This window comes from Panthera leo, chromosome B2, assembly GCF_018350215.1.
Source record: "Panthera leo isolate Ple1 chromosome B2, P.leo_Ple1_pat1.1, whole genome shotgun sequence".
NCBI lineage: Eukaryota > Metazoa > Chordata > Mammalia > Carnivora > Felidae > Panthera > Panthera leo.
This window is the reverse complement of record NC_056683.1, coordinates 100505533-100531372: the sequence shown is the minus strand read 5'-3', so window position 1 is coordinate 100531372 and position 25840 is coordinate 100505533. Positions and strand designations below refer to the sequence as shown.

At 41.7% G+C, this 25840-nt stretch overlaps 1 protein-coding gene across 2 annotated transcripts in view; it reads left to right on the top strand.

The window, feature by feature from the left end:
• LAMA4 (laminin subunit alpha 4) overlaps positions 1-25840 on the top strand; it is a 143607-nt gene that overhangs the window by 35770 nt on the left and 81997 nt on the right. For both annotated transcript variants that reach the window (XM_042939629.1, XM_042939628.1), the window contains exons 2-5: positions 568-669; positions 9817-9941; positions 15057-15137; positions 25198-25412. In XM_042939629.1, coding sequence (XP_042795563.1) covers positions 568-669; positions 9817-9941; positions 15057-15137; positions 25198-25412 — 523 coding nt within the window. The remainder of the gene's footprint in view (positions 1-567; positions 670-9816; positions 9942-15056; positions 15138-25197; positions 25413-25840) is intronic.

Below are 25840 nucleotides of genomic sequence, written 5' to 3'. Positions count from 1 at the left end.
CTTGGATAAATGAAATCTGTCACCCACACAGGACCTGACAAGTGTAAGAACTCATTAACTTCCCTACTCCTCCCTTTAAAATTTTAGGATCTGAAGAGATAGATTTTTTTAAGAGCCCGGGCATAAAAGACACATCTCTAAGCTGTTATACTATAGCCAGTAATTTGTGATACTGTAAGTCTTTATTTATAGGGAGCCTAAAGCAATTTCTCACCTTGACTAATTGTCAGAGTTTTATTTTGTTTTGTTTCGTTTTGTTAGAAAACATTAGAAAATTTTTTTCTCCTTTACTGTTACCTAAAATCTCCTTATTCTTCCTTACAATATTAGGACAGTGTTAAAGGTGCTCCTATGCTTCCGAACTGTTTTTAAAAAGGAGGGGGAGGGAAGATAGCAAAGAAAATTGGACACACATCACTGAATGGCAGTGTAAATAGTTTATTCTGGTACATTTTGTAAAGAAATATTTAGATAGCTGAATAATCATCTCCCCTATTCTTCACAGAAAGCATTGACCAAAATAGGTCTTTTCAATAAAGCACATGTTTTTTGTTGTGTCTGTTTCAGAAATGTGGTGCCGGATTCTTTCTCGCCCAGTCGGGAGCATGTATGCCCTGTGACTGCAACGGCAATTCCAATGAGTGCTTGGATGGCTCTGGATTCTGTATGGTAGGTCGGGGGCACCTATCACTTTTCAGACATTTCCTTAGCCTTCTGTGTCTTAAGTGGGGATAAAATATTCTTCCTGGACCTTTGAGCTACCTATGAAAGAGCTAATCAAGCTCTCTTTTTATCCTTCACCTTTTCCTGTAAAACACTTCGTAGAAACTGCTTACGATTGTAAGTGGCCATCAAGGCATATGTGTGACTGTACATAGTCCTCCTGAAGGGTGACTGGCTGACCACCCTTGGCAGCTGGTTTCTTCCCGGAGGCCAATGGTGAAGAGACTGAAAACAATACACGGCGGGGGAAACCATCCATCCAAATTCCTCTGTAATAGTATAGTTTGCCATATGTTTGGCTTCACTCCACCTAAACCAGGAGAATAAAACAGTTGTTTCATATAGCATAGTTCACAGCTTAAGATAGTCAGGTCTACAGATCAAAATTTGTTTAAAATAAAAAGGCCTGGGGGCGCCTGGGTGGCGCAGTCGGTTAAGCGTCCGACTTCAGCCAGGTCACGATCTCACGGTCCGTGAGTTCGAGCCCCGCGTCGGGCTCTGGGCTGATGGCTCGGAGCCTGGAGCCTGTTTCCAATTCTGTGTCTCCCTCTCTCTCTGCCCCTCCCCCGTTCATGCTCTGTCTCTCTCTGTCCCAAAAATAAATAAAAAACGTTGAAAAAAAAAAATTAAAAAAAAAAAAAAAAAGGCCTGAACCAAATAGCTAATAAAAACGAAAGCTCTGGCCTTGTAGTCTTTGTAATTCTGTGTTTCAGCCCCGAGAGGACTATTTTTCCCCTTAACTGGAGTGAATCCCTAAATTCCCCAGTTAACTCTTCTTCAGTGAAGTATCATAGAGACTCATGGAGGAGACAAGACAAGCCTTCTCGCAGAAAGTGCTTGCCACATCTTTTCTATTCTCACTGAATGGACTGACAACTTCGTGAAAATGGCTACCGAAATATTTACCAGAAATGGCTTTAGTAGAAGTCCCAGGAGGCATTTTGAAAGTCTTATGCCCCAAGATCATGTTTTCCATCAGGAGCTGTACCACACGGCCGGAAAATCAGATTCTTCAGGATCCTCTGAGGCAGAAGAGACTTTCCAAAATTGCAAGAGTATTTTTGCATAAGCTACAAGAATTCTTAATTAAGTACACCCTGTTTACCTCAAAATTAGTATAATTATCCCTGTTAAGCAGATCACTTTGATTACAAGTGGCCTCCGAGGTATGCACATGGAGGTGTGATTTTACCCACTGTAAATGCATTACATTAAGATGCAAATTAGAACATTTCATCTACTTGGACCCTAGCAGTTGCCATTTTTCTAGAGACAGAGAGAATGTAGTGGCAAACACTGGGCACTGCCATCTCTTTGTAGTATTTGTTCAGTCCTGGTGTTTCTGTCTTCCCCTTCCCCCCATCTTTTTAATAACCGTTACATCCAGGATGTCCTCTGTAGCCGTGTAGGCACACGCAGCTGCCAAAACCTGCCCCTTTCTAATGCTTCCATCTCCGGTTTCCTGTTATTTTAATCCCAGTGACATTTGAAAAGAAAATCCCATGGATGCACTTGAACCAATGATGTACATCTCTGATGATTTGACCAAGTAGAGGCTCTTTGCCATCTGGCTTATTAAAATAGAAGGCGATAGGGACTGGTAGGCCCCGTCAGCTGCTGTCAGGCAGCCAGTAAGATGGAACACTGAAGTAAAAGGACAAAAAAGACCATCCTGCTAGTGCCTGCGAAGAGCTATGACAAAGCCACTCTTCCTGACGATGACGTTGTCAGAAAAGGCACTGTCATGGCTTCATCTCTGACCTAGACGTGAGCCTCTGAAAGGGACAGTCATCACGTCTTCTGGGCGTCTGAAGTTCCAATAAAAGTTTGGGAATGGGATAGGGGGTAAGTTTTTATACGCCTGCTTAAGGAAGCTGCCAATCTTCCCGCAGTTACTTTGCTCCAAGACAGAACATTTGAAAATGGAAGAAAGAAATAGCATCCTGCTCCACCCGGAAGGAAATAGCTTTCTTCCCTGAAGTAATATATGCTCGATGTAACAAACAAACAAGACAACAACAATACAGACCTGGACTACATGAAATTCAAAGTGAAAATCACCCACAACCTTATCCCCCAGAGCTAAATGTATATATGTATATCTATACACATACATATTCTTATAAATTTCATTTGGAAAGACAGAAAAAAAAAAAGGAAGTAACTTGTATTTAATTAAACATAAGTAGTGAGCAGAGAGGCTTGCCCATATAGTCACAATATGTTGTCATTTAGATGGCAAATATATTGTCAACGGTATCCCACTGGAATCAAACTCAGATTTTTCTGTTTCCCTTGGCAACCCCTTCTGGCCTCCTGGCCGAGCAGTGCCAGATTTTAGGCTCCTTCCCTGTAGCTCCTTCAGTTCACCCAGTTGTCAGGGCACCAGACAAGAAGCAGTGGCCTGGAGGAACACTTCCTCGCAGCTGACTGTGGGCCCGAGTTTCAATCAGTTCTCACTGCTTAACAGCCTCACTCATTTCTCCCATCTTCCATACACAGCCAAAAATAAATGGCCGCCTTTTATTTCATCTTGTTTCATTTTGTTCTTAGTTCGAAGGCTTGTAATGCCTCTGCCTTGCCCTCCCCCCCCGCCAGTTGTTTCTGATTCTTCCCCCATTCCAACATCCATTTTTAATTTGACCTCATATTTTACAGACTAATCTTAAGGAACTAAGCCACTTGACAATAGAATATAGAGTAGACAAAGTTACGCTACCATTTTAGATATAGCAAAGGAGCTTAGAGATGTCTCCACAAGAGGGATGCTAATGCTTCAAATGCAGGAAAGTGGCTAAGTGAAAAGTGAAAAGTGAATGAAATCCAACATGTGTTGGATGTTTCCAAAAAGCCACCTTGCATCTTATCAGAACTAGAATGCATTGGGAAGGGTTCTCAGCTGAGTCAGCCAGGCGAGGCCCCAAAGGCCAGGCAACTCCAGTGAACATGGCAGACTCTCTAGGAAGGCTCCAGAAGGAAGCATGAGAAAGGAATTAAGGAAAAGAAACATGTGGAAGCAGACAGATGGCTGGTGGTAGGAATGCTCAGTTTCTAATAACCCATATTTTATCCCAAGTCTGTAAACTAGGCCCAGAGAACTAAGAAGAAACCATGGCTAAGGCCAGTTCCCATCCAAAAAGCTGTCTCATCATTAGAGAAAGCCAGGTGCCCACTGACCAGAACTAGACGGAAGAAAATCTGACTTGAAGTTCACCACTGACACAGCACTCCTTAGGTTCCTTTTGATTAAGGATGGGTTCGTCTATTGATTTCATCTATCCATTTAACAAAAAAAGCGTTTTACTTGAGCACCACCTATGTGTAGACACTGGGTTAGGTTGAAGGACTGTCCAGACAGACGCACCCACTCGAAAATGCTGGTGGACATGACCAATATAATAAAGCTCAAGGTATGAGGACCATGGGAGCTTTAGAAACACACGCAGAAACCCCTATCTGTTCAGTGGCAATCAAATGAAAAATTAAAAATAATACAGGGTCTGTGCCAGCATTGCAAGAAAAACATTTTTTGTAAATCTGAATGAAAATATTCAGATTTCAAACCAGAGAACTGCACAAATATAATTGAAATCTAAAGAGACACCATCAAGCTGTTAAGTATTTATATCTGGCTAGTGGAGACATGGATGGATTTTTATTTTCTTCTTTTCACTTTATAATATGCCTCCCGAAATTTTCTGCAACTGCCTATAGTAATTTTATAGTTAAAAAGATTGATATTCAAATGGACTTCTACCCCACCCTAAGCATAATGGAGAAAGAGAAGTAATCCAATATATTGAAGGTTAATGAATTTTTTATTACTCTCAAAGCCTAATTAAAACTTCATTCAGGAAAGCAAAGATATTGCATCTCTAATTTCTGCAGATACTAGCATTTTTCTCATGCTTTTCAAACCCTCCTTTATTATGTGTGTAAGACAGAAATCAACCAATGTAAGTTCCTGTAAGACTAAATATGTGTGGTTAATAAACCAGCACATTCATTAGATGGCCCAGAGCAAGAAAAAATTCAGTTATAGAGACTTCTTTTTCCTGTCTTATTTCCAACTACAAAGTTGGTATCTAGATCGAGTGCATAATTCTTACAACAAAATTTTGACAATTTTCCAATATGTTGCAAACTTGGAAAACCCCCAAATTTTGCAATAGTGATGGATTTGGTACTATGCTAACTGAAGCTTAGCAGAGTCTACAGAATCTGAAAGAAAGTCAGAAAATTGCATGTCCAAAGAATTCAGAGTTCTCTGTTGCTTTGCGGCCAGTCATGTAAGAATATAATAGGAACTGACTGCAAATAAGTTCTCCATATATTGTTCATGCTTCTTCTTCCAACCCTGAATGTGTTCCTCTTCTGATATTCCCCTTCTCAATTAACTACCGTATCATTCTGCCAGACCCTCATGCTAAGATGTCCCAGATGCTTCCTCTGCTTCCTTTTCCACTTCCCCAACATTCAACCTGGAAGAAAGCCTCTCCTCTTCTCTGCCATCCCACTGCCTTAATTCACGTCCACAGCATCACTCCCTGACCACTGCCATGGCTCCCCAACTACTCATCATGCCTTGCTCCAGACTTACCTTCCCCTAACCAGCAACGGAGACATCTTTCCACCTAGTCAAGGCATTCTCCTTTCTAAAATCTTTCAGGAATTTCTACTCCAGCCCCACTGAGCTTCTCACTACCACCAAAACTAACTCTGTACGAGCACCCCCTGAGTCTGAACTTGTGTTCCCCTGCTCTCTACCTGGGATTTCTTGCTTATCCTTCGAGGCCTAGTTCAAGTGTCATCACCTCCATTAGGTTTTCTCCAATTTTCTCGAGATGAGCTAGACCCTTTCCTTCCTCTTTGTCCCACAGTAGGTACGTACTTCACACATACCTCAGTCATAGCACCTAGCACTCTATATTATTGTTTGTTTACCTCTCTCTGAGTAGTTTGCCTCACAAGTGTGAGTTACTCAACTGCAAGAACCGGGTCTTTTTCATAAAATGACACATAAGGACAAAATGACACATAAATGAACCTGGTCTTCATTTTAGTAGCAGTCACAGTTCCTTGTCATGATAGCAGCTTAATCCAGCCTTGTTAAGTGAATAAGTGAATGAATGAGTTAGTAAAATAAGAAACCAGCAAATGTAAAAATCTTTAATTTTATATCATATGAGCCACTTGGGTCACTCTTCATTGCAGTAAAATGTACTGTCCTTTTATGCTAGATACTCAGGCTCAGGTCCAATGTTGAGCAACTAGCTAACAGTGTTACCTATAGTAGGTGTTTCTATTTAGACCCTTGCTTCTCAAAGTATAGGCTAGACCGTAGCACTAGCAATAATTGGGAGCTTGTTGGAAATGCAGACACTCAGGCATCCTGACACCCTAGACATCCTGAATCAGAATCTGCATTTTCACAAGATCCCCAGAGCATTGGTATGCACAGTGAAGTTTAAGAAGCGCTGATCTAGGGGGACCTGAGTGGCTCAGTTGGTTAAGCATCTGACTTTTGATTTTGGCTCAGGTGATGATCTCATGGTCTTGGGATTTAGCCCTGCATCAGGCTCCATGCTGTGAGCTTGGAGCCCACTTGGAATTCTCTTTCCCTCTCTCTTTGCCACTCCCCCACTTGAGTGCCCATGGTTGCTCGCTCTCTCTCTCTCTCTCTCTCAAAATAAATGAATAAACTTAAAAAAAAGAAGAAGAAGAAGCACTGATCTAGATAGAACAGAATTTCTCAAACTTTTTGGTCTCATGAGCTCTCTGCATTCATAAGAATTATTCAATTAACTAAAGGTCTTTTGTTTATGCAGATTGTATCTGTCCATAGTTACTGCATTTGACATTTAAAACTGAAAACTTTTCTCATATTTTCTTGTTAATTTATTTGAAAATTACAGTAATGAACCCATTGCAGGTTAACATAACTAATATGCTTTTATAGAATATAAACATATTTTACAAATTAAAAATATGGTTCATGTTTTGCTTAGGAGAAGGCAGCTGGATCTCATATCCGTGGTGATATCTCCATGTCATGTAGCCCCAGGAAAATTCTACCTTACAGCATGAGAAAACGAGAGTCCAAAAGATAAATAAAATCTTAATATTATTATGAGGATAGATTCGACCTCCCTGGACGTACTTTGAGAACCACAGATCTATATAGACTATAATCTTGCATAATGCATGTGACAAACCACATGAAGGCCAACCTGATCCCCTTAGGCTTCTTCCAACATTATGTTCGTTCTGCGGCCAAGTTATTGAGACAGCATTTCTCATGTGAAGAGTCACAGCTGGTGCCCAAATGCCATTCCTAACACTTATCCACTTATCTGCAATCAACTGTCTACGTGCAGCTTTCTTAACAACTGGCCAAAGATTCAGAGTGTTTTTTTCATTTTTAAGTGGGGTCAATTTTATTTAAAAAAATAAATTCCACCCCCCCCCCCCCACCCTCCACAACATATTTATTGTTGCCAGTTTTTCTTTTCGTTTTTTAAATGGCAGAGCTTTGAGGGTTAAAGGCATGTTTGCAATCCCAGAGTAAAAGGCTTCAGAGCTAGAAGAAACTTTACAGGCCATCTCATCTGGATTCTCATTTTACAGATAGGGAATACAGACACCAAAAGGTCAAGTGACTCGTTCAAAGTCCACCAGCTAGAACATGGAAGCAGTAGAAATCTTTGTCCTTGCTCCCAGTATCATTTCCAACAGTCTTCCAGAATGTACATTAATGCCTTTCAGGGAATTCCCTGATAAACCCGTTAAAAGAAGGCAGATGAGGAAAATCCGTGTTTGCACTCTGAGCATGTGAAGGTCAGAGAGATTTGGTGAGTTAGCCCTTGAGGATAATTGCTCCTTGTGGCTGCCATGGCAGAATTAGAGCCCTGACAAGAAGTCCAAAGCATCCATCAAGCCATAAGGGGACAGAAGGGAATCAGCTCATTGCAGCTTAATAGGCATTTCAGGCAGGAAGAATGACCTAACATTTTACAACAAGCCTGTTTTCTTCTGCACAGATGGGCTTCATCTGTCCAACAAGGACTCAGACAAAGTTGACCTCAGCCTATGAACAGACATGCCAGATTGCTTGTGCCTTAGATTCCTGGTAGTCGGGCAAGGCTCATTGGTATTCCCTGGGATGTGAGTTTGCCAATTTTGAGCTCATTTGGGTACATGTTAATTTCTTTTATGTGCTCCAGACACTAATTCATTAATTCATGCTTTCCCACTTTTTCCTTCATTTTTTCCCCACAAATATTTACTAAAGGCTGACATAGTTCTGGAAACAGAATTAAGAAGTGGAGGACAAATATGTTAACAACAGTTGTCTTCACATCTTACTTTATTTTTCCAGTTTCTCATTAATCTGTCAGGCAGTCTGAACTGGCCTCTAAATTCTGTTCTTCTAACACAATTCTAATCAGGAGCCAAAGATTGCCCATTCCTAATGGCTGATCAAATGCCCAAAGAGTGTTCAACCGTGATAACCTGTTGCCTGCATTAGAACTCTGCCTTTTTGATTCCAAGTCCAAACTCTTAGTAAAATTCTATGATACCTACATAAAATGTAGTCATTTTATGACTCTTTTGGGAAAGGAGACTTTTGTCTAACGTATTGGAGAAGTAGTATAATATGGGAACTAACAGCCTGGCCTCTGGAGCCAGATTGCCTGAGTCTGAATCTCACTTTTGCCTCCTTCTGTGTGACAATTTATTGGGCCATTTATTTCACCTCTCTGTGCCTCCCATCTCTTCGTATGTAAAATGGGGAAAAAATAGTAACTTACTTACTTTAGAATTATAGTAAGAATTAAATTCATTAATCCGTATGAAATGTTTAGAGCAGGACTTCACTATTATTAGTCCATTTTGAACTTCAACATAGAACACAATGACAAAAATAAAGAGCTTAGAGTTCACCTTACTACCGCTACTCCATCCTGCCTCCCTAAGGTTCTTCCATTGAGCATTATTTGAAAAAAGCTTTGTCTGTTGAAGATCTTGTGTACAGATGTTACCAAGGGAATGGACCAAACAGGAGGCTGTCTCTTTGATGACATTCTAATTCTAACAGCATAATTTTTCACGGAAAACGCTATTCGACTTTTATACACTCTGGGGGATATAAAGCTGAAAATACAACAGTGCTAATGCCATTGCCTTGTACAACCCAGTTCAGTCCTGTTGGAGAAATCTATGAGACTAGCATCACTGACTCTTTAGAGTACTAGGCAGAAATTAATCCATGAACTTGTCACTGCTGAGTTGACTCCAGTCTACTGAGTACGTCCTTCATTTGAGTTAGTAGCAGTACGGTACTGAGAGGCACAACATGGGGGAAGGGCTGCTGAGGTTGGGAGCAAAGAATAACAGTACAGTGTGGGTAGTAGAAGGAGGGAAGGATCCGGGAGGGGACATCACAAGGAATTCCTGGAGGTTTCAAGGCCATGTACAGATCTTGAAAGATGAACAGGCATTATAAGCAGAAAAATCAGCCCATTTGGTGCTTTTCCTTCCATTCTCCTCACCACAAATGGAAAAATCATACAAATAAGCCGGCATAGTATTTCTTGTATGTCACTATCCAAGTCACCAACCCGTTAGCAGGGCATTCTTTACCTACCTTCTATTCCATCTATGCTTCCTTCTGACATATTTTGCCCATAAATCCTTAAATTGTTCCCATTGTCATGGGTAAACATCAGAGGGATTTTTTTTTCATTTCATATTCAATCCAAGTCAATAAACTGATGTTTCTCGCACAGAGTTTGATCCTTCTGATTATCATTTTGAACTGAAATGAGAAGCTGATGAGTTTCCCCTCTGCACACAAACTCTAAACTCCTCAGGCTGCTAGTGCACCCACAGAAGTTCAGGGTGAAGTCATCTGCCACTGTTCACACTTTCTAGCATTGACTGGAGCCAACATGCCTCCTTTGTCCTGACCATTTATTCAATCAGCCTGACATCCTCTTTGCTTTGAGTACTGTTTGGTTCCCACATATATTGTGTATAAAATTTCTTTCTCTTTTTTTTTTTTGTCAATTTTCCTTATCTTTTGCCTCACAGCACTGCCAGCGGAACACAACAGGAGAGCACTGTGAGAAATGTCTAGATGGTTATATCGGAGATTCCATCAGGGGAGCACCCCGGTTCTGCCAGCCATGTCCCTGTCCTTTGCCCCACATGGCCAAGTAAGTTCTGAGAGAAGATGTTCCCTTCTGCTGCTTATCCCCTTAATTATTTCTTTTTTATTTTTGCTCTATCCAAAGTTCTCAGGTTTTCCTGAGATCAACCATTTCTCTGATTCTCTGAAGCCAAGTGGGTGTCCTACAATCAGTTCACTTCTGACACTAACTACCTAGAGCTAATTAGCCCATAGATTAGGTCCCACTTCAGAAGCCAGCCACAAATAGGGTCCCTAGGCTACTTACATACCTACTCAGCTAACTATAAATTTAGGGGTTGCCTCAACACCCCCTCAGGCTCAATAATTCTCTACAATGACTCACACAACTCAGGGAAGTGCTGTACTTACGATTACAATTTTATTCCTAAAGGATATAACTGAAGCCAAATTGAAGAAATCCTTAGGACAAGGTGTGGAGGGGGAGATGGGAGGGAGCAGAGCTTCTGTGCATTTGCTGTCCAGGTACATCACCCTCCCAGAAAATGAATGTGTTCACCCAACCCAGGAGCTCCACAAACCTCATTTTTTTAAGAGCTTTATCAATGTTTCATTACATAGTCATGATTGATTAAATCATCAGTAATTAAAACTCAATCTTTATCCCCTCTCCCCTTCCCTGAGGTTGGGGGAAGTATGGGATTGAAAGTTCCAACCCTCTAATTAGTAGTTTTCTCCTCTGGTCAGATGCCCCCAGCCCATCCTGAATCTAGTTAGGGGCCCATCAAGTGTCACCTCATTAGCATAAACTCAGGTAGGACTGAAAGGGTCTCATTCTGAATAACAAACAATAGTCTTATCACTCAGGAAATTCCAAGAGCTTTAGGAGCTCTGTGCCAGGAACAAGACAAAAACCAAATACATATTTTTTTCTTATACCACAAGTGGAAGGAGTAATGAACCTAGTTTCATATCCCTCTTTTGGCACAAAATAACTGTGGGATCTCAGGCAAGGTACTTTCTCCCTCTGTCTCACTTTCCATGGGATTTAGGGTCAGAGACTAGATTCAGATCATGGCTCCATTCATTGATTCCTTTTATCTGCTCTGATCTCATTTATTTTTTCCTCAGTTGGTGTAAGGATCTGCCTCATAGAGTTGGACAAGGATAACACGTGTGGAACATTTGAGTTGGTGTTTTACATACAGAAAGCTGTATGTTAGCTGTTGGCTTTATTGAACACATACTTTGTACTTTTTTTTAACACTAACATTTTGCTCACTCTGTGCCAGGCAATGTTCTAACTGTTTAGATATAATAGTTAGCTGATAGATGTTGTAAAGATTAAATTAAACAATGCATATAAAATAACTCTTAAAAAGGCCTGAATGTCTGACACACACACACACACACACACACACACACACACTTTCTTATAAAGAGAAAAAAGATGACATTTTTTTCTTAATTTTTTTCTTAATTGAACACCAACATCAACTAACATTTCACCTAAAAGCTTGTGATTTGTTCAAATCCTCTGATGTGTCTGACAGTCAGTGAAGAAGTCAGATGTTTTACAGCCCCATTTTTCCTTAGAAACCACTAACCTACTTCAAGCCTTACTTTGTGATTTTTCATGTCCCATGGTATCACTAATGTGTGCAGAATGGATAGTACTGAGAGGGAGAGTAGAAACCTCAAACATTAAATGTTCTGTTATTTTCACCCAAGTGTGTCCTGATTTATGAGCTCCCTTTGTCTCATATTCCTTAATTGTTCATTAATATTCTGCTCCCAAAATTAGTCTTAACCATATCTGATGAGCTGTTTCAGCATTCTGCTCTCTTGCCAAGCTGTAGTTATTTCGTTAAACACACCGATCTCCAACTTTGCAATAACAGATTCCCCTCATTGTTCCATGTAAACAAAGATCTATGTAGCCTCATCTGCTGAAAACAGGTTTGTAAGCTCTGAGCTGCAGTTTCCTTAGAAACTAAAAGATTAATTAGAAAGGCAATCCCAAGTGGTTCCTCTAAATTGTATTATCTGACTTTTGCACTCTTTGCCCTATTCACATGACGAGACTTTCTTATCTAAATTATGACATTAATGTCTTGAGATAAGAGACTTTTGGAACTTCATTCCAAAGGACTGATGGGCTGAGAAGTTTGTCTATATCCAATCAACAAATATTTATCACACACTTATTTATTACATGCCACTCATGTACTACTAGCCGCTGGTCACAGCGGTACACAAAACAGTCAAAAAGTCCTGCCTTCATTAAAATAGGTCAAAATACAGCAGCGTTTTGGGGTGCGTGGGTGGCTCAGTTGGTTGAGCGTCCAACTCTTGATTTCAGTTCCCATCATGATCTCAGGATTGTGATCTCATGGGCAGGAGATAGAGCCCCGGGTCAGGGATCCTTGCTGAGCAGGGATCCTTGCTGAGTTGGGGCGCTTTCTCCCTTTCTCTCTGCCCCTACCCCTCTCCTTCTCGTGCCCACTCTCTCTCTTTCTCTCTCTCTCAAAATACATATTTAAAAAAAGATACAGCAACATTTTGAAGCTCCTGAAGCAAATGACCATTTACCATTTGAGCCAGGTTATCTGTATTTCAGCTGACCAGGAAGTTATCCCAAAGGCTCTTTCAAGTAAATAAAGCAGAACGTGCCAATTGGGTGATGAGCTTCCTGTCTTGGAGGAGGAAACAGTTGCTATCGAATCACCATTTCCATACATGTTCTTTGGATGTGTGAGTAGAGCCGCGTTCAAAGAGCAATTGACTAGCTTAGGGAATGTACCCAGCAGTTAGGTACACATTCACAGATATGAAAACTGAGACCTCTAAAGCACACCATTGAAGTTGAAAAGCCTGCTGAAAATCAGCCCAAAAGCAAAATTATATCCTCCCCCACCCCCATATAAGTAAAGACATTGTGTGAAGGTGTGGGGAAATTGTGGGAGACTTGCTTCCTCTGAGGTGGCAACAATTCAACTTCCTGGATCCCTTGTGCGGGAAAACTGACTACAAACAGGGAGGTGGGGATTGAGGGCTGGAGGGGGGTAATCTGTGGTCACAGGAGGACAAATTTGCCTGGATCCTATATGGTTCTAGCCTTTGATATGGCCTTATTAGAGATTTAGTTAACTAATCTCAGATACTAATCAAATATCTCATCAAAAATTGAATATCCACTGCCCCTTTCAGCTTTTTAAAAAAATTCATATTGCTACTTTCTATAAAAATTAAAGTGCCAGAACTTTTATTTGAGCTCAAAAAGTCACCTAATAGAATCCAAATTACACTTTGCAAGATCTTCTAATTGAGCCTCCAGACCAGGATTTGGATTTCCAGTTACAATAGCCACATCAGAAAGCAAAGAAATTATGCTCAGGGGAGGTAAGTAAACAAATAGTGCTGAATCTATTTTTCTTTAGGGTTTCATAAAGGTTTCCAAGGACAAAGGCTCCCTTCCACTTGGAGAGGGCGCCATGGTTGTTAATGTGGGCTGAGAACGGCTCAGTGTTTTCATTTCCCTAGCCAGAAACAGACTTTACCCTAAGAAAAATATAAACAATTAATGCTGATAAAAAACAACAAAAAAGGAACTTAGTGGCTGGTGACTGCCTCTGAGTCTCCCTCCACTGAGACCAATGGTCACACAGCTATTCCCAGGGACCATTTGCACAGAGTTCATTTATTTATTTTTGAGTTGGCCAGACACCCCCCCCCCCCCCGCCCACCCCTGCCGTCTACCAGTAGCCACGGTAATGGCTCCAATTAAGGAAAATGTCATCTGTTTGAAACAGCAGGACATTAGCTAAAGGCAGACGACTCCAGACACCGGCAGATGCTTCAGTCCTTCAAGCCATGGGCAAGCTGCTGGGGGCAGGGGGTGGGGGGAAGGGTGATATCTTCAAAGAAACATGCGTGAGGGTTTGTCCATGCTCTGGACTCTTGACTGACAGTGTTTTTTGAAGTAGGCCGAAAAATAAGAACAAGCAAAATGAAGAATAAAAGCCAAAGAAATGTAATTTTATTGAAATGTTTTTAGCCAAACTGACAGAAAAAATAAATTGTGGATGTTGCCTTTCACTGACAAGTGTATATTGTTTTCTGACTGATTTTATAAATGTCTTCAAACAAAGCAAACACATCCATTTGCTTTCCTCCAAAGACCATTAGGGTAAAATTGCTAATGCATGCAGGAATGTGAGAACAGCAGGTCACACGCCATTGATAGCACAGTACCTAAGCCAAAATTAATTTAGAAGTCTTTAAAATTTTTCACACCCCCCTCAGATGGATGGATTCATGTGTCAATGTAAAATTTTCCAAACACGTGGTGAGTTATATTCTATTTCCCCCGCCTTAAGAGTTGAGCAATATTTTTATTGCTTTTCTGTCCTGTGTCCTAATTTGTATTATCTAAAAAACAAATAAACAAACAAGCAAACAAAAATAGTAATCAAGAGAAGGATTTCTATGGACACGAATCCTTTTCCTGTGGGTCCTATTTATTACTTGTGTAGTTGCTTTTTGACTTTGATCAAAACAGCCGGTCCCTGCCCCCTTAATTCTCAATCTTTAAGGTATGCAATGAAGAAAAGAAGGTTCAGTGGAGATTATAGAGTATAGTTTAGAAGTGGTTCATGACCCTGAAGAACTGAAGAGATCTAGTGCAGAAAAAAGGGAACAACTTTCAAATGTATACACAGAAAATGCTGAGAATAACAAGAAATTCTCGTAAATATCATAAAATAACTTGATTATTTTATTTTTGGCTTTAGAATATGTGTTTGAGACTTGCATTATGTATATATATATATACATATATATATATATGTATATATATATATATGTATATATATATATATATATATATTCTGGAAATTCCCACTGCTTCAAGTAAAAATAATTAAGTGCTTCTATGGCAAAATAAGTAAGTGGAAGTAAGTGGATCTGGGAAATGGTCTCACCAATGGATGGGCATCTTGGCATTTTTCTGTCTGGACTGCTGGTCTAAATTTTCCTGAAAGGAAGATTTGACTTAAATAAAACAAATGACCACACCCATTAGAATTTGACTGGACCAAAGTAGAGATAACCTAATTAAAAGTTAAGACAATCTTTTCAGTGATGTATGGAATCGACTTCTAATATTCTCTTGTATTTCTAGTTTTGCAGAATCCTGCTATAGAAAAAATGGAGCCGTTAGGTGTATTTGTAAAGAAAACTATGCTGGACCTAACTGTGAAAGGTAGGCTAATAAAATTCACTGTTTTCTGTGTGGGTCAAAGGAAACTTTCTGTTTTGGCACTCATCAGCTCTGCCAGAGCGTCTTAAGAGGAGGGAGTGAGGGATCGCATTTCAGAACTCCTGGGGGATGCCCCCAGATAGAGCTATAATAATATGCTCCCTAGGAGAGCCTGGGTGGCTCAGTCAGTTAAGTGTCTGACTCTTCATTTCGGCTCAGGTCATGATCTCACAGTTTGTGGATATGAGCCTGAGTCTGGCTCTGTGCTGACAGTGTGGAGCCTCCTTGGGATTCTTCCTTTCTCCCTCTCTCTCTGCCCCTCCCACGCTCGTGCTCTCTCTGTCACTCTCAAAATAAATAAACTTAAAAAAAAAATGCTCCCTAAGGGTCCAGATCAGGACCACATCTCAGGATAAATGGTCAGGTGGAGAGGAAAAGTAGTATCTATATTTTGAAAAGATTCTTTAGATGGTTTTGGTAACACTCCTCTCTCTTCATCATTGAGAATCAGCAGTGTTAATAGAGAGGATTTTTCCTCAGTAGGAAAAAAAAAAAGTGAATCCTCTGTCAGTAAAGCAATACACTGAAAAAGCATGAACTTTTTAGTCTATTCTTTACACCGTCTCCTTCCCTGAAAAGTAAACAAATTTCGTGAGAGTTCGGATTTTCTGAATCCCTGTTGGTATTGACATCTAACACTCTTTTTTTTAAGTTGCTCTTGGCTTTGCTTAAATAAGAAGGACTTTGGTGACTAAAGTTGTGAGGCGTCCCACTGCATGGTTTCCTGGCAAGACATTTCCCCTTCTCCCCACCTGGAGGCTACTCAGTTTTCTCAAATAAAATGATTTTTGCTAAAAGAGTGTTACAGAGAGGGCTTCTTATTTTTAAGAGAAATGCCAGGGGGGTCTGGGTGGTTCAGTCTGTTGAGCGTCCAACTCTTGATTTCGGCTCAGGTCATGATCCCAGGGTCGTGGGATTGAACCCTGAGTCAGGCTCTGCACTGAGCATGAAGCCTGCTTAAGATTCTCTCTCTCTCTCTCTCTCTCTCTCTCTCTCTCTCTCTCCCTTTGTCTCTCTCTGCCCCTCTCCTGCTCTCTCTCAAATTAAAAAAAAAAAGAAATGTTATTAATGTCAGCCTCCCCATTGTCTTTAGGCAGCAAGATGATGTGGGAGGGAAGGACAGGGTACCTCTCAAACCTCTGGTCCAACATCGGCACATGCTCACCTCCCAGCAGCGTGCTCCCACTGCCCTGAGTTCACAAACCAGCCCAGGACTCAAAATGTAAACCTTAAATGATAAACCATCTTACTTCCTAAGAAATCACCTTCTACATCTCAAAGAGTAGTTCCGGAATTCTTTTTAAAAAGCCACAGTGTCTACAGTGCAGAGAAAATCTCTATACTTGGAAGGCATTACTATTATGATTATTAAATGTACAAATCATAGCTAATCCTCTTACTGAAGACTTTTTAAAGGTATTTTTTCTCTTTTTTGCTACGAGGGAAGATGGAAAGTCAAAGCTGATGGCGCATGTGGATTTTATACCTCGGGAGGAACAAATAGACATTTGGTTAATTAATGTTTGTGACACACTCCGTATTTTCTTACTTAGGGGTTCGGGAATATGAGGCACCTGGTTTGCTCACTTTCTGGCTCAGAGAGGAAATCAGCCAGGGATGGAACTTTGTCCCCTCAGTGTCTGAGGTAAAACTCTGTTTAGTCTGACAGAGATCGAGCAGTATTACCAGCTAATGGGTGTTCGCTGGCCCCTGGGATGGCCTTAAATAGAGCCATGCTGACCAAATGCAAGCCCTCCCAGAAGTGAAGAAATCTCTGTGCCTCAGGGCTCGGTCCTGCAAAGTTGCACAGGGGTGCAGATAGAGGTTCTGTCAGCCAGGGTAAGGGGCCTGCATGGACAGGACAGCATGCCCTCCTCAGAAGTAGGAGTGTAGATGATAAGTCTCCCGATGCACATTGGAGGCTCCTGGACCTGTAAGTCTTGGTTAGATCCGGTGCCTCTCCTGGATCTGGAATGGTTGGATCAAGGAGAGAGCACTAGTTGTCAAATATTGAGGAGATGTAGCTTTGGCCTGGCTGAGTTTGTCTCTCAGCGCGAGCCCTTTGGGATCCTCCTGAGGGAGTTATTTGAGCTCTAAGTGTCCATTTCCACATCTCCAGAGTGGAGAAAATGAAAATGTCCACCTCCTAGGACTGTTGTGAGGTGATACTGTGACGTTATTGGTATGGCACATGGCACTTAAGAGATGCTCAATAAAAATTACCTGGTGACTGTAGGAGTCATGGTGGCCATTGTCCAGTTTCCCCCACCAGCATAATGTGTGCCTGGGAACAAGCTGGCTCATTCTCCTGAATCTCAGTTTCCTTAGCCAGAAATGATAGATTTGAACTAGGTAAGTGCCCTTTGTTGATTGTCCACTGTGTCCTTGCTTTACATTCTTCACCTCTTAGCCTCACAACCACCCTGAGAGCAGGTGCTATTTTGTCATTCTGCAGATGAGGAAACTGAGGCTAAGGGAGGTGATAGGCCCGGTCTAAAGTCACAACACTGCTAAGTGGGGGCACCAGGACCCGCACAGTTTGGCTTACAAATCTGGATTCTTTCTCTATGCCAATACTGTTTTTCCCAATTGTCTTTGTAAGGTCTTCCACTTTATTTTATTTTTTTAGTTTATTTATTTATTTATTTTCAGAGAGACACTGAAAGCACATGTGAGAGGGGTAGGGGCAGAGAGAGAGAGAATCCCAAGCAGGCTGCAGAGCCCAACACAGAGCTCAATCGATCTCACAAATCATGAGATCATGACCAGAGCTGAAATAAAGAGTCAAACGCTTAACCAACTGAGCCACACAGGTGCCCCAAAGGTCTCCTACATTAAACTTTGACAATTAATGAATTAGATGAGTCTCTGATATTCAGGAGAAGCACAGTTAACCTGCTTCCCTTTAACAGGAGGCTGCAGCAACAAATGTGCTGGAAATAAGTGCCCCTTCAAAGGCCTTTCATCTGCATTGGGGGACAATCACTCTGAGCAACTTTCTCTGTTTTGTCTCCTCTCTCCTGTCCACCTTTCCTTACACCCTGCTCTTTTAAGGAGAGTGGATGCAGGCCTTTTACACCAAAATTGACTTTTTACACCAAAAATCCGGGGGACTCTTCCTCAAAATGGAAGCAACCATACAGCAGATTGGTGGATGGGACAGGGACGTGATAACAAGCAAGACATGGTCTCTTGTCCTCAGTGAAAATCAAGGCTAGAGCAGGAGACAAACCCAAACACCATTCATCACAAGGCAGAAGAAAGGAAATGCCAAATAGAAGGACAAGCAAAGGCTCCTCAAGAGGGCAGTGGAAGGAGTGATCTCTTTCCCACAGAGAGGGCTGGGTCATTGGGAAGGGAGAAGTCTTCACTGCTTTGGCTTTGTGTTTGACCCTGGGACTGAGGGGGGTGTTTTGTTTTGAGTTTAACAGTCAAGTTGTTAAATTGTCCCAGTTTAGCTTCATCTAATCTATATTTTCAATGTATTTATGAACTTGGACCTAACCACGAGGCGTTTTCAAAATATGCTGCTGACTTGTATGGATGTCTATCTATTTCAAACACTAGGTGTTTCTGTACTTAGAGATCATTTAATCAAGGGATGGTTTTCAAATGTGACTGTATATAAGATCCCCTGGAAACCTTGGATTCCATCCCCAAATCCCATCCATGCCCCACAGAAAAAGAACCTGTATGGGTGAGGCCTGGATACCTATTTTTTTTGACTCTGCTGAGTTCTCATGCCAATCCTCTCACTGCCTGCGAACTACTGCCCCACCTCTTATCCCACACCTGCATTATATAAAACACTGTTTCTCAAACTATAGCTCAAGAACCCCTGGTGTCCTCAGAAATATTTGTGGGGTTCATGAGGACTCAGTGAATATTTTCTTAATTCGGTGTTTAATTTCCATGATAATCTCGAGGAAAAAGTTACTCGAAACATGTTCTGGACTTTCTGTAGAACCACTTTGTAATAAAGGGAAATCTGCCTCAGAGCTGAGGAGAAAATAACAGCCGGGGGTGTGTCAGTGACACATGACAGACAATTGGAGGCCAAATGGCATGACATCAAAACAAACTGAGCCGTCACATAACACATGGCAGGGCATAGATGTTGAGCTCACACAATCCTCTGTCACGCCATGTTGCAAGGAGCCATTCAGCTGCAACAAGACAACACCATCCATCGTCTTGGTTAATTGGTTTCATAGTTTGTGTTTTATCGTAAAATTTATTTTGGTTTTTAAGATGTATAAGAGCCATAGTTATAAGGAGTTTCTCTACCTTGTATTCTGTTTGAACTATTTAAAGATTTAAACATAACTTAAATGAACACTAGCAGAGGTATTCTGGGAAAATCTTTTGCCTTCCACAGGGACCCACACTGCATTTAAGTTTGAGAAACACTGGTCCAAAGCATAAAACACGAACCTCTTACTGTACCATGCAACACAGCTCTAATACACTTGTTTTTATAATGAGGTCCATGTTTTAAGCCTGCCCTGGCCCCGGGCTGGCTCTTTCCCAACGTCTTCCTCCCACCTCACACTTTAACTTCCACCTGTGGGAGCCGCTGCTCCCCAAATCCACCAGACCAACTGTAGAGCTCACCACATTGTGTTGCATTTAGATGACGACTGTGACGATAAAAATAATACATTTATTGAATGCTTACTGTGTGCCAGAAAGTGTTGTAAGCACTTTGCATACAATGACACACTTAAACCTAAAAAAAAATCCTAGAAGATACCGTTTTCATCCTTATTTATAGAGGGAGAAAGTAAGACACAGAGAAGATAAGCCACATGCTCGAAATCACACATTTGGGTTTTCTTTTTCAGTCTCTACTATTAAACTATGAGCTTCTCGGCAGAAGTGGCATCTCATTCATTTCTCTACGACTCTTCCCCCATCACAGTATCTGGAACGTTGTAGGCACTCAGTTATATTTGTTTAAGTAATACCTTTTGTTTTAAAATGAAAAAACAACACCGGTACTTTTAATGTTCCTTTAAAAAGGCACCTGTAGTGATGAGAGTGAGTCATTTCATGGCCTGTTTGATCTCCTACTCTTCCTCGTGCCAGGAAAATGGAAGAGGGTAACACAGAATTGAGTGAGTTAAGACACTGCCCTCTGGCTGAAGAGAGGTTGCAAATGGAAGTTACCATGTGATGCAAATGAGTATAAAATGTGCAAGCCTCATAGCCAGCAATTTTGCAATTCTCATTTTCATCCCAGTGTGACTTTCCCTCTGCTCTATATAGTACATTTGAAAAGACGAGAAGCCTGAGACACAGAGCCTTGAGACCTAGTCCGAGGTCCCACAATTGGTTAGTGGTAAACCCAAAACAAAACCCAAGAGCCTTGATGTTCAATCCCAAGTTTTCAGGTATGGGCCACAATCCCAAGTTTTCAGGTATGGGCCACCTGGGTGGCTCACGTGATTAAGCGTCCGACCCTGGATTTTGGCTCAGGTTATGTGTGGTTCTCGAGATCAAACCCCAAGTCAGGTTTTGCACTAAAACCTGCTCGGGATTCCCTCTCTCCCTCTCTCTCTCTGCCCCTCCCCTGCTCATGCACTTTCTATCTCTAAAAATCAATTAGTAAACTTAAAAAAATGTAGATGATCCCAATACCTCAGTATTCCACATTGTCTCCCATGGCAGCTTTAATTGTATTCCTTCATCCATTCAATTTTGCAGTGGAGTGAGAGACATACTAAGATAGTATGAGGACTTATCATGTGGATCTTATTGCTTAAGGATCAGGAGAGAAGAATGGACCAAATTCAAGCAAATCCAAGGGGACCCTAAAGCCCTAACAGGAGAGGCTGAATATAGTATCAACAGATATAATAATGATGACAGTGATGATGCTGATAATGGCCTTGATGATAAAAAGGAAGAATAAGGGTGCCCGGATAGCTCATTCAATTAAGTGTCTGACTCTCGATCTCTGCTAAAGTCATGATCTCATTGTTCATGAGATTGAGTCTGGCACAGAGCCTGTCAGCATAGAGCCTGCTTGGGATTCTCTCTCTCCCTCTCTCCCCCTGCCCCCCAAAATAAATCAACTTATTTTTAAGTTAAAAATAAGTTGATTTATTTTGGAGAGAGAGAGACAGACAGACAAAGCATGACTAGGGGAGGGGCAGAGAGACAAGGAGACACAGAATCTGAAGCAGGCTCCAAGCTCTGAGCTGTCAGCACAGAGCCTGACACAGGGCTCAAACTCACGAACCTCAAGATCATGACCTGAGCCAAAGTCGGACACTTAACTGATTGAGCCACCCAGGTGCCCCAATAAATAAACTTAAAAAAAAAAAAGAGAAGAAGAATAAAGAAGAGGAGAAAGAAAAGAAAGCCAGCATTTATTGAGTTTGGGATTCCAGGGTTTAGTCTTATTCTTTCTGCAGGCACTATGTTTTTTCAAACTCACCCTCTGTTATCTACATAGAATTCTTCTATGACTCCCTCCTCTCTACCTTACTCCACTTCTGGATTCTTATCCTGTGACCTTGAGTGGGTTACTTACATTTTCCTAGCCTTGTTTATCAATGTTTCATAGAGAAGTAGAAAGCATTTATATGGCATCTACTATGTAATGGGCTCTTTTTTTTTTTCAGCATTTAATTTAATGCCAATGACAGCTATAGAATGGCATCCCTCCCAGAAAGACTACTGTGCCACCTGGGAGTTTGGCACCCTTGGTAAAGGTATTCAGTGACAGTTGTATGGCCCTAGTAAGAGAAGCAAAGGAGAAAGAGGAGAGGAGAGAAAAAGAGCTCCAAAAATTCCCAACACAATAGGTCTTGGTCAAAGTCTTTTTTTTTTTCTCCTAAAACATATTTCTTTGTTTTCTATTTTGCCTAAATACTGTGATCACTAACTGAAATGACAATGTTCATATGCCACTGTTCTCTCATTTACACTGTAAATGTATCAGCCCATTTTCCATGAGTGAATCAAGTCATTAATAAAGCTAGAAATGAGATTATGGGAGAAAAAAAAAATAGAACCAGACTACGGGGTACAAGGCTCCAGTGCTGACTCTAATTCCAACTGCTGGTCCTTTTGAACCTTTGTTATTTGTTATTTGAGGGCAGGAATTGGATGCATTGATAGCATTTGATTATTCGATTATTATAATTGCTAATCAATTAGCTAATTCATTTAATATCAGACTTGTGGGGGGAAAGGGTATTACGCTTGGAGTCCCATCATAGGGTTGAGCCCTGCAGTAATGAACAAATTATTTAGCTTCTCCACACTCCAGTTTCCTTGTCTATGAAAGTAAGGGGTTGTAGAGTGCTATAGGAAGAAACCTTTGCATGACTATTCTATAAAATCTGTAGGGTTAAAGTTTGGACTATGACTTCAGAATTGCATCTGAACCTACCACCAAAAGATGTTCTTGAAACTCAAAGTAGGTTTCCACTGTGATTGAGCTTCTGACTTACAGAACAGAGAATTCGGTTTTTCTCTCGTGGAAGACCAAGAGACAACCTATGGAGATCAAATACAATGGAATTCAACAGAGAAAAGAAAGTCAGTGTCATCTGACTTCTGTGAGCTTGGGCAAGGTCCCACGCCCAGAGCTCACGATTCCCTACGGTACATTGAGGTGCCAGGTCTGAGTCCCATTTCAATGGGACCAAGAGTCTAATACTCTCTGGTGAACTGCAGCAAAGGATAGAAATTCAATCCAGCCATGTGTTCCAAAGAGGGATGATTTGTGCTGGCTTGGGAACCAGAGAACCTGTAAATCAAAGGTGCAAAGACATGAGTATGAATAACAAAACTTACTGAACATTTCCTCTTAGGGGGGTGTCGCTCTGTGGGTTGTGTGGCGCTTGCATTCATTCTTATCTTTTTCGTAGACCTTGATTTCTAGAGTTTATGATTTTATGCATAATTATGCTTGATTTGTTTCCTGTTCTTTCAGGGCACGGGCTGTGTGTTTTTCCTCTTCCTGTCTCTCCACGCCTTACACAAAATAGACATGAATTGTCCCTCTGTTGGGTGAATTCATTCATCCACTTATAGCAGCAGCAGTGTGGTCCAGGGTGGAGTGAAGGAAAGAACATCAGGGTCAGAAGGTCTGGGTCTTGTCCTGTGAATTCCTTGCTATATGAGCCTGGAAAAGCAAAGTAGCCTCTCAGCCTCAGAATGCCAGGCCTGTGTGGCCTACCTCCCGGGTGTGTGCAGTAACTAAACTCACCTCGGTGAAACCATGAGGTACGGTGCAAGTAAAGGGCATAAAGATTGAACGTACGCCATCATTACAACTACACCAAAAAACTGAGACATAAAGCTTGGAAGAATATGTGCAAAATATCGGACAGTGATTTTGTTAGGATCGTAGGATTACAGGTGATTTTTTTTTTCCTTTCTCTGTTTTTCAAATGTTTTGAATCATGAAAGCCTTTTAAAAAGGTAGTGTCTTGTTATTATTGGCCAGGTCTTCCTGATTTCCTTGGAAAGTCCTCCCCCGCTCTCCTCTCCAAAGCCAACGCCCAGCCCAGGCTCTCCACACCCCAGCCTGGTCTCCCCATTCCAGCCCGCAATCCACCCTGCATCTGGAGCCAACACCGGCTTCCCCCACCTCTGCTTTCATCACAGATACCTCCATCTGCTCCTTTCTTTTTCTCGCTCACATCAGAACCCACTCCTGCACCTGACCTTCAGCTCCATGAAGGGGTGACCACACATTCTTTCCAGCCACTCCCAAAGCATCTTCAGCCCCAGTTAGCCAGTCTTGACACTAGTTTAAGGTCACAGCAAAGAGCAGCCTATGGCCAGCCAGAAAACGTGTAGTTTGGCTCATACGGTATTCTTACAAAGTTTGAGCCAAACTTTCAAAATTGTATGTTCACATAAAAATCCACACTTCAGCTTTTCTCTTTAAAAATAGAAAGATCTAGCAACACAGTTCCCTCAAGGCTACAATCTAGAAACAGCTGACAGGAGCTGAGTAGCATCTACCCCTTGGATGGAGCCTGCAGTCCCACTACTCACAAGCAGGGCCTCCTCTGCTGGCCCGTGAGGCACCTTTGGGAAAAGTAGAGAAGGCATTTCTTCTTCTGAGTAGAAGCAGCTCCACCCAGAGGGCACAGCTTGGCAAGGCCAGCAAAGGCTAGATGGATTTTGGTCTCTACTCTCCAACTGAGCTGGGGTCTGTCCTTAAGGGCCCCGCTGGCATGACCATAGGCACTAGCTCTGCCCTCACAACGAATGCAGTTAGGTGCCTGGTCTCTATAGGCTTACATACCTAAAATGCCCACAAAAATGGCCATCTGGGCTCCAATTTCATTTATGTGTGGTACTCTCAGCCCTGCTCTCTGCTTTATCTTCACATTGCCTTCCTGCCATCACAAGATGGCTGCCAGCTGAGTGCTACCTGCCTCTATGTTCACCTGTGGATAGAGAGAATGCCTTCCCACAACCCTCAGCTAAAAGCCCTGAGCTGTAATACTCCGACTAGATCACTCCTGAGCCAACTTGTCTTGGCCAACACAATGCCAGGCACTAACTGGCTCAGGTTTAGGTTATCCGAACAATTCGTTATGGCAAGGCAGATGGTGATTTATACCAGTGTTTCTCAATAAAGGTATTATTAACATTTTGGCCAGGATAATTCTTAGCTGTGCCCCAGTGGTACATCTCTTGCAGTACATTTAGCATATCTTATACCATTCGGTCATATACCAGCCATGCACCCCAATCATTAGGGTGACGAAAAATGCCCACACACTGATCATATCTGGACATTCCTGCATCTGGGGGTCTGATTATACTAAATGGGCTTCAATCCAATAGGGAAGAGAAGAATGGTTCCTTAAAAACAAAGTCTGGTCCTATTAAGAAGCTGCGATAAAGGGAATGAATTCCAGGCGAGCAATCCACATATATTCACTACACTGTCTTCTAGGTAGGAAAGAAGATAAAAGACAAGAAAAACTATGGCTGCTAAATTTTTAACCTGTGATTTCTCCTCTAGATGTGCCCCGGGTTACTATGGAAACCCCTTGCTGATTGGAAGCACCTGTAAGAAATGTGACTGCAGTGGAAATTCAGATCCCAACCTGATCTTTGAAGATTGTGACGAGGTCACCGGCCAGTGTAGGAATTGCCTACGCAACACCACGGGATTCAAGTGTGAACGCTGTGCCCCTGGCTACTATGGGGATGCCAGGGTCGCCAAGAACTGCGCAGGTACAGCACATACACCGAATTCAGATGGATCGATGTTGGGAAAATATTGCAAGTGTCCCACTGTCACTTTTCCAGGACACTGTGCACTCTTAGGAATGTGCATCCCATACTCACCAGGGTAGATATTATCAAGGCTACTGGTGTACCTTAGCTCATGGGTAGATTAAACCATGAGACACTCACACAAGTGAACTTTTGCCTTATATTCTTCCAATTTTTATCAAAGGAGTAAGCCAGACTTTCATGGATTACCTATCACCAGAAATCTGAATGAAAAGTTACAAGATTTACATCAGTTTTCTTATTCTGGAAGCTGGACATAGCTTTAAGAAGTAAAACTGACTTCTTAGTGAAACAGATTAGCAAGCCAAGGGTACAGTTTAGTCATCCCCCAAGTTCCTCAAATTGTCAGAGTAAATATTGCAGAT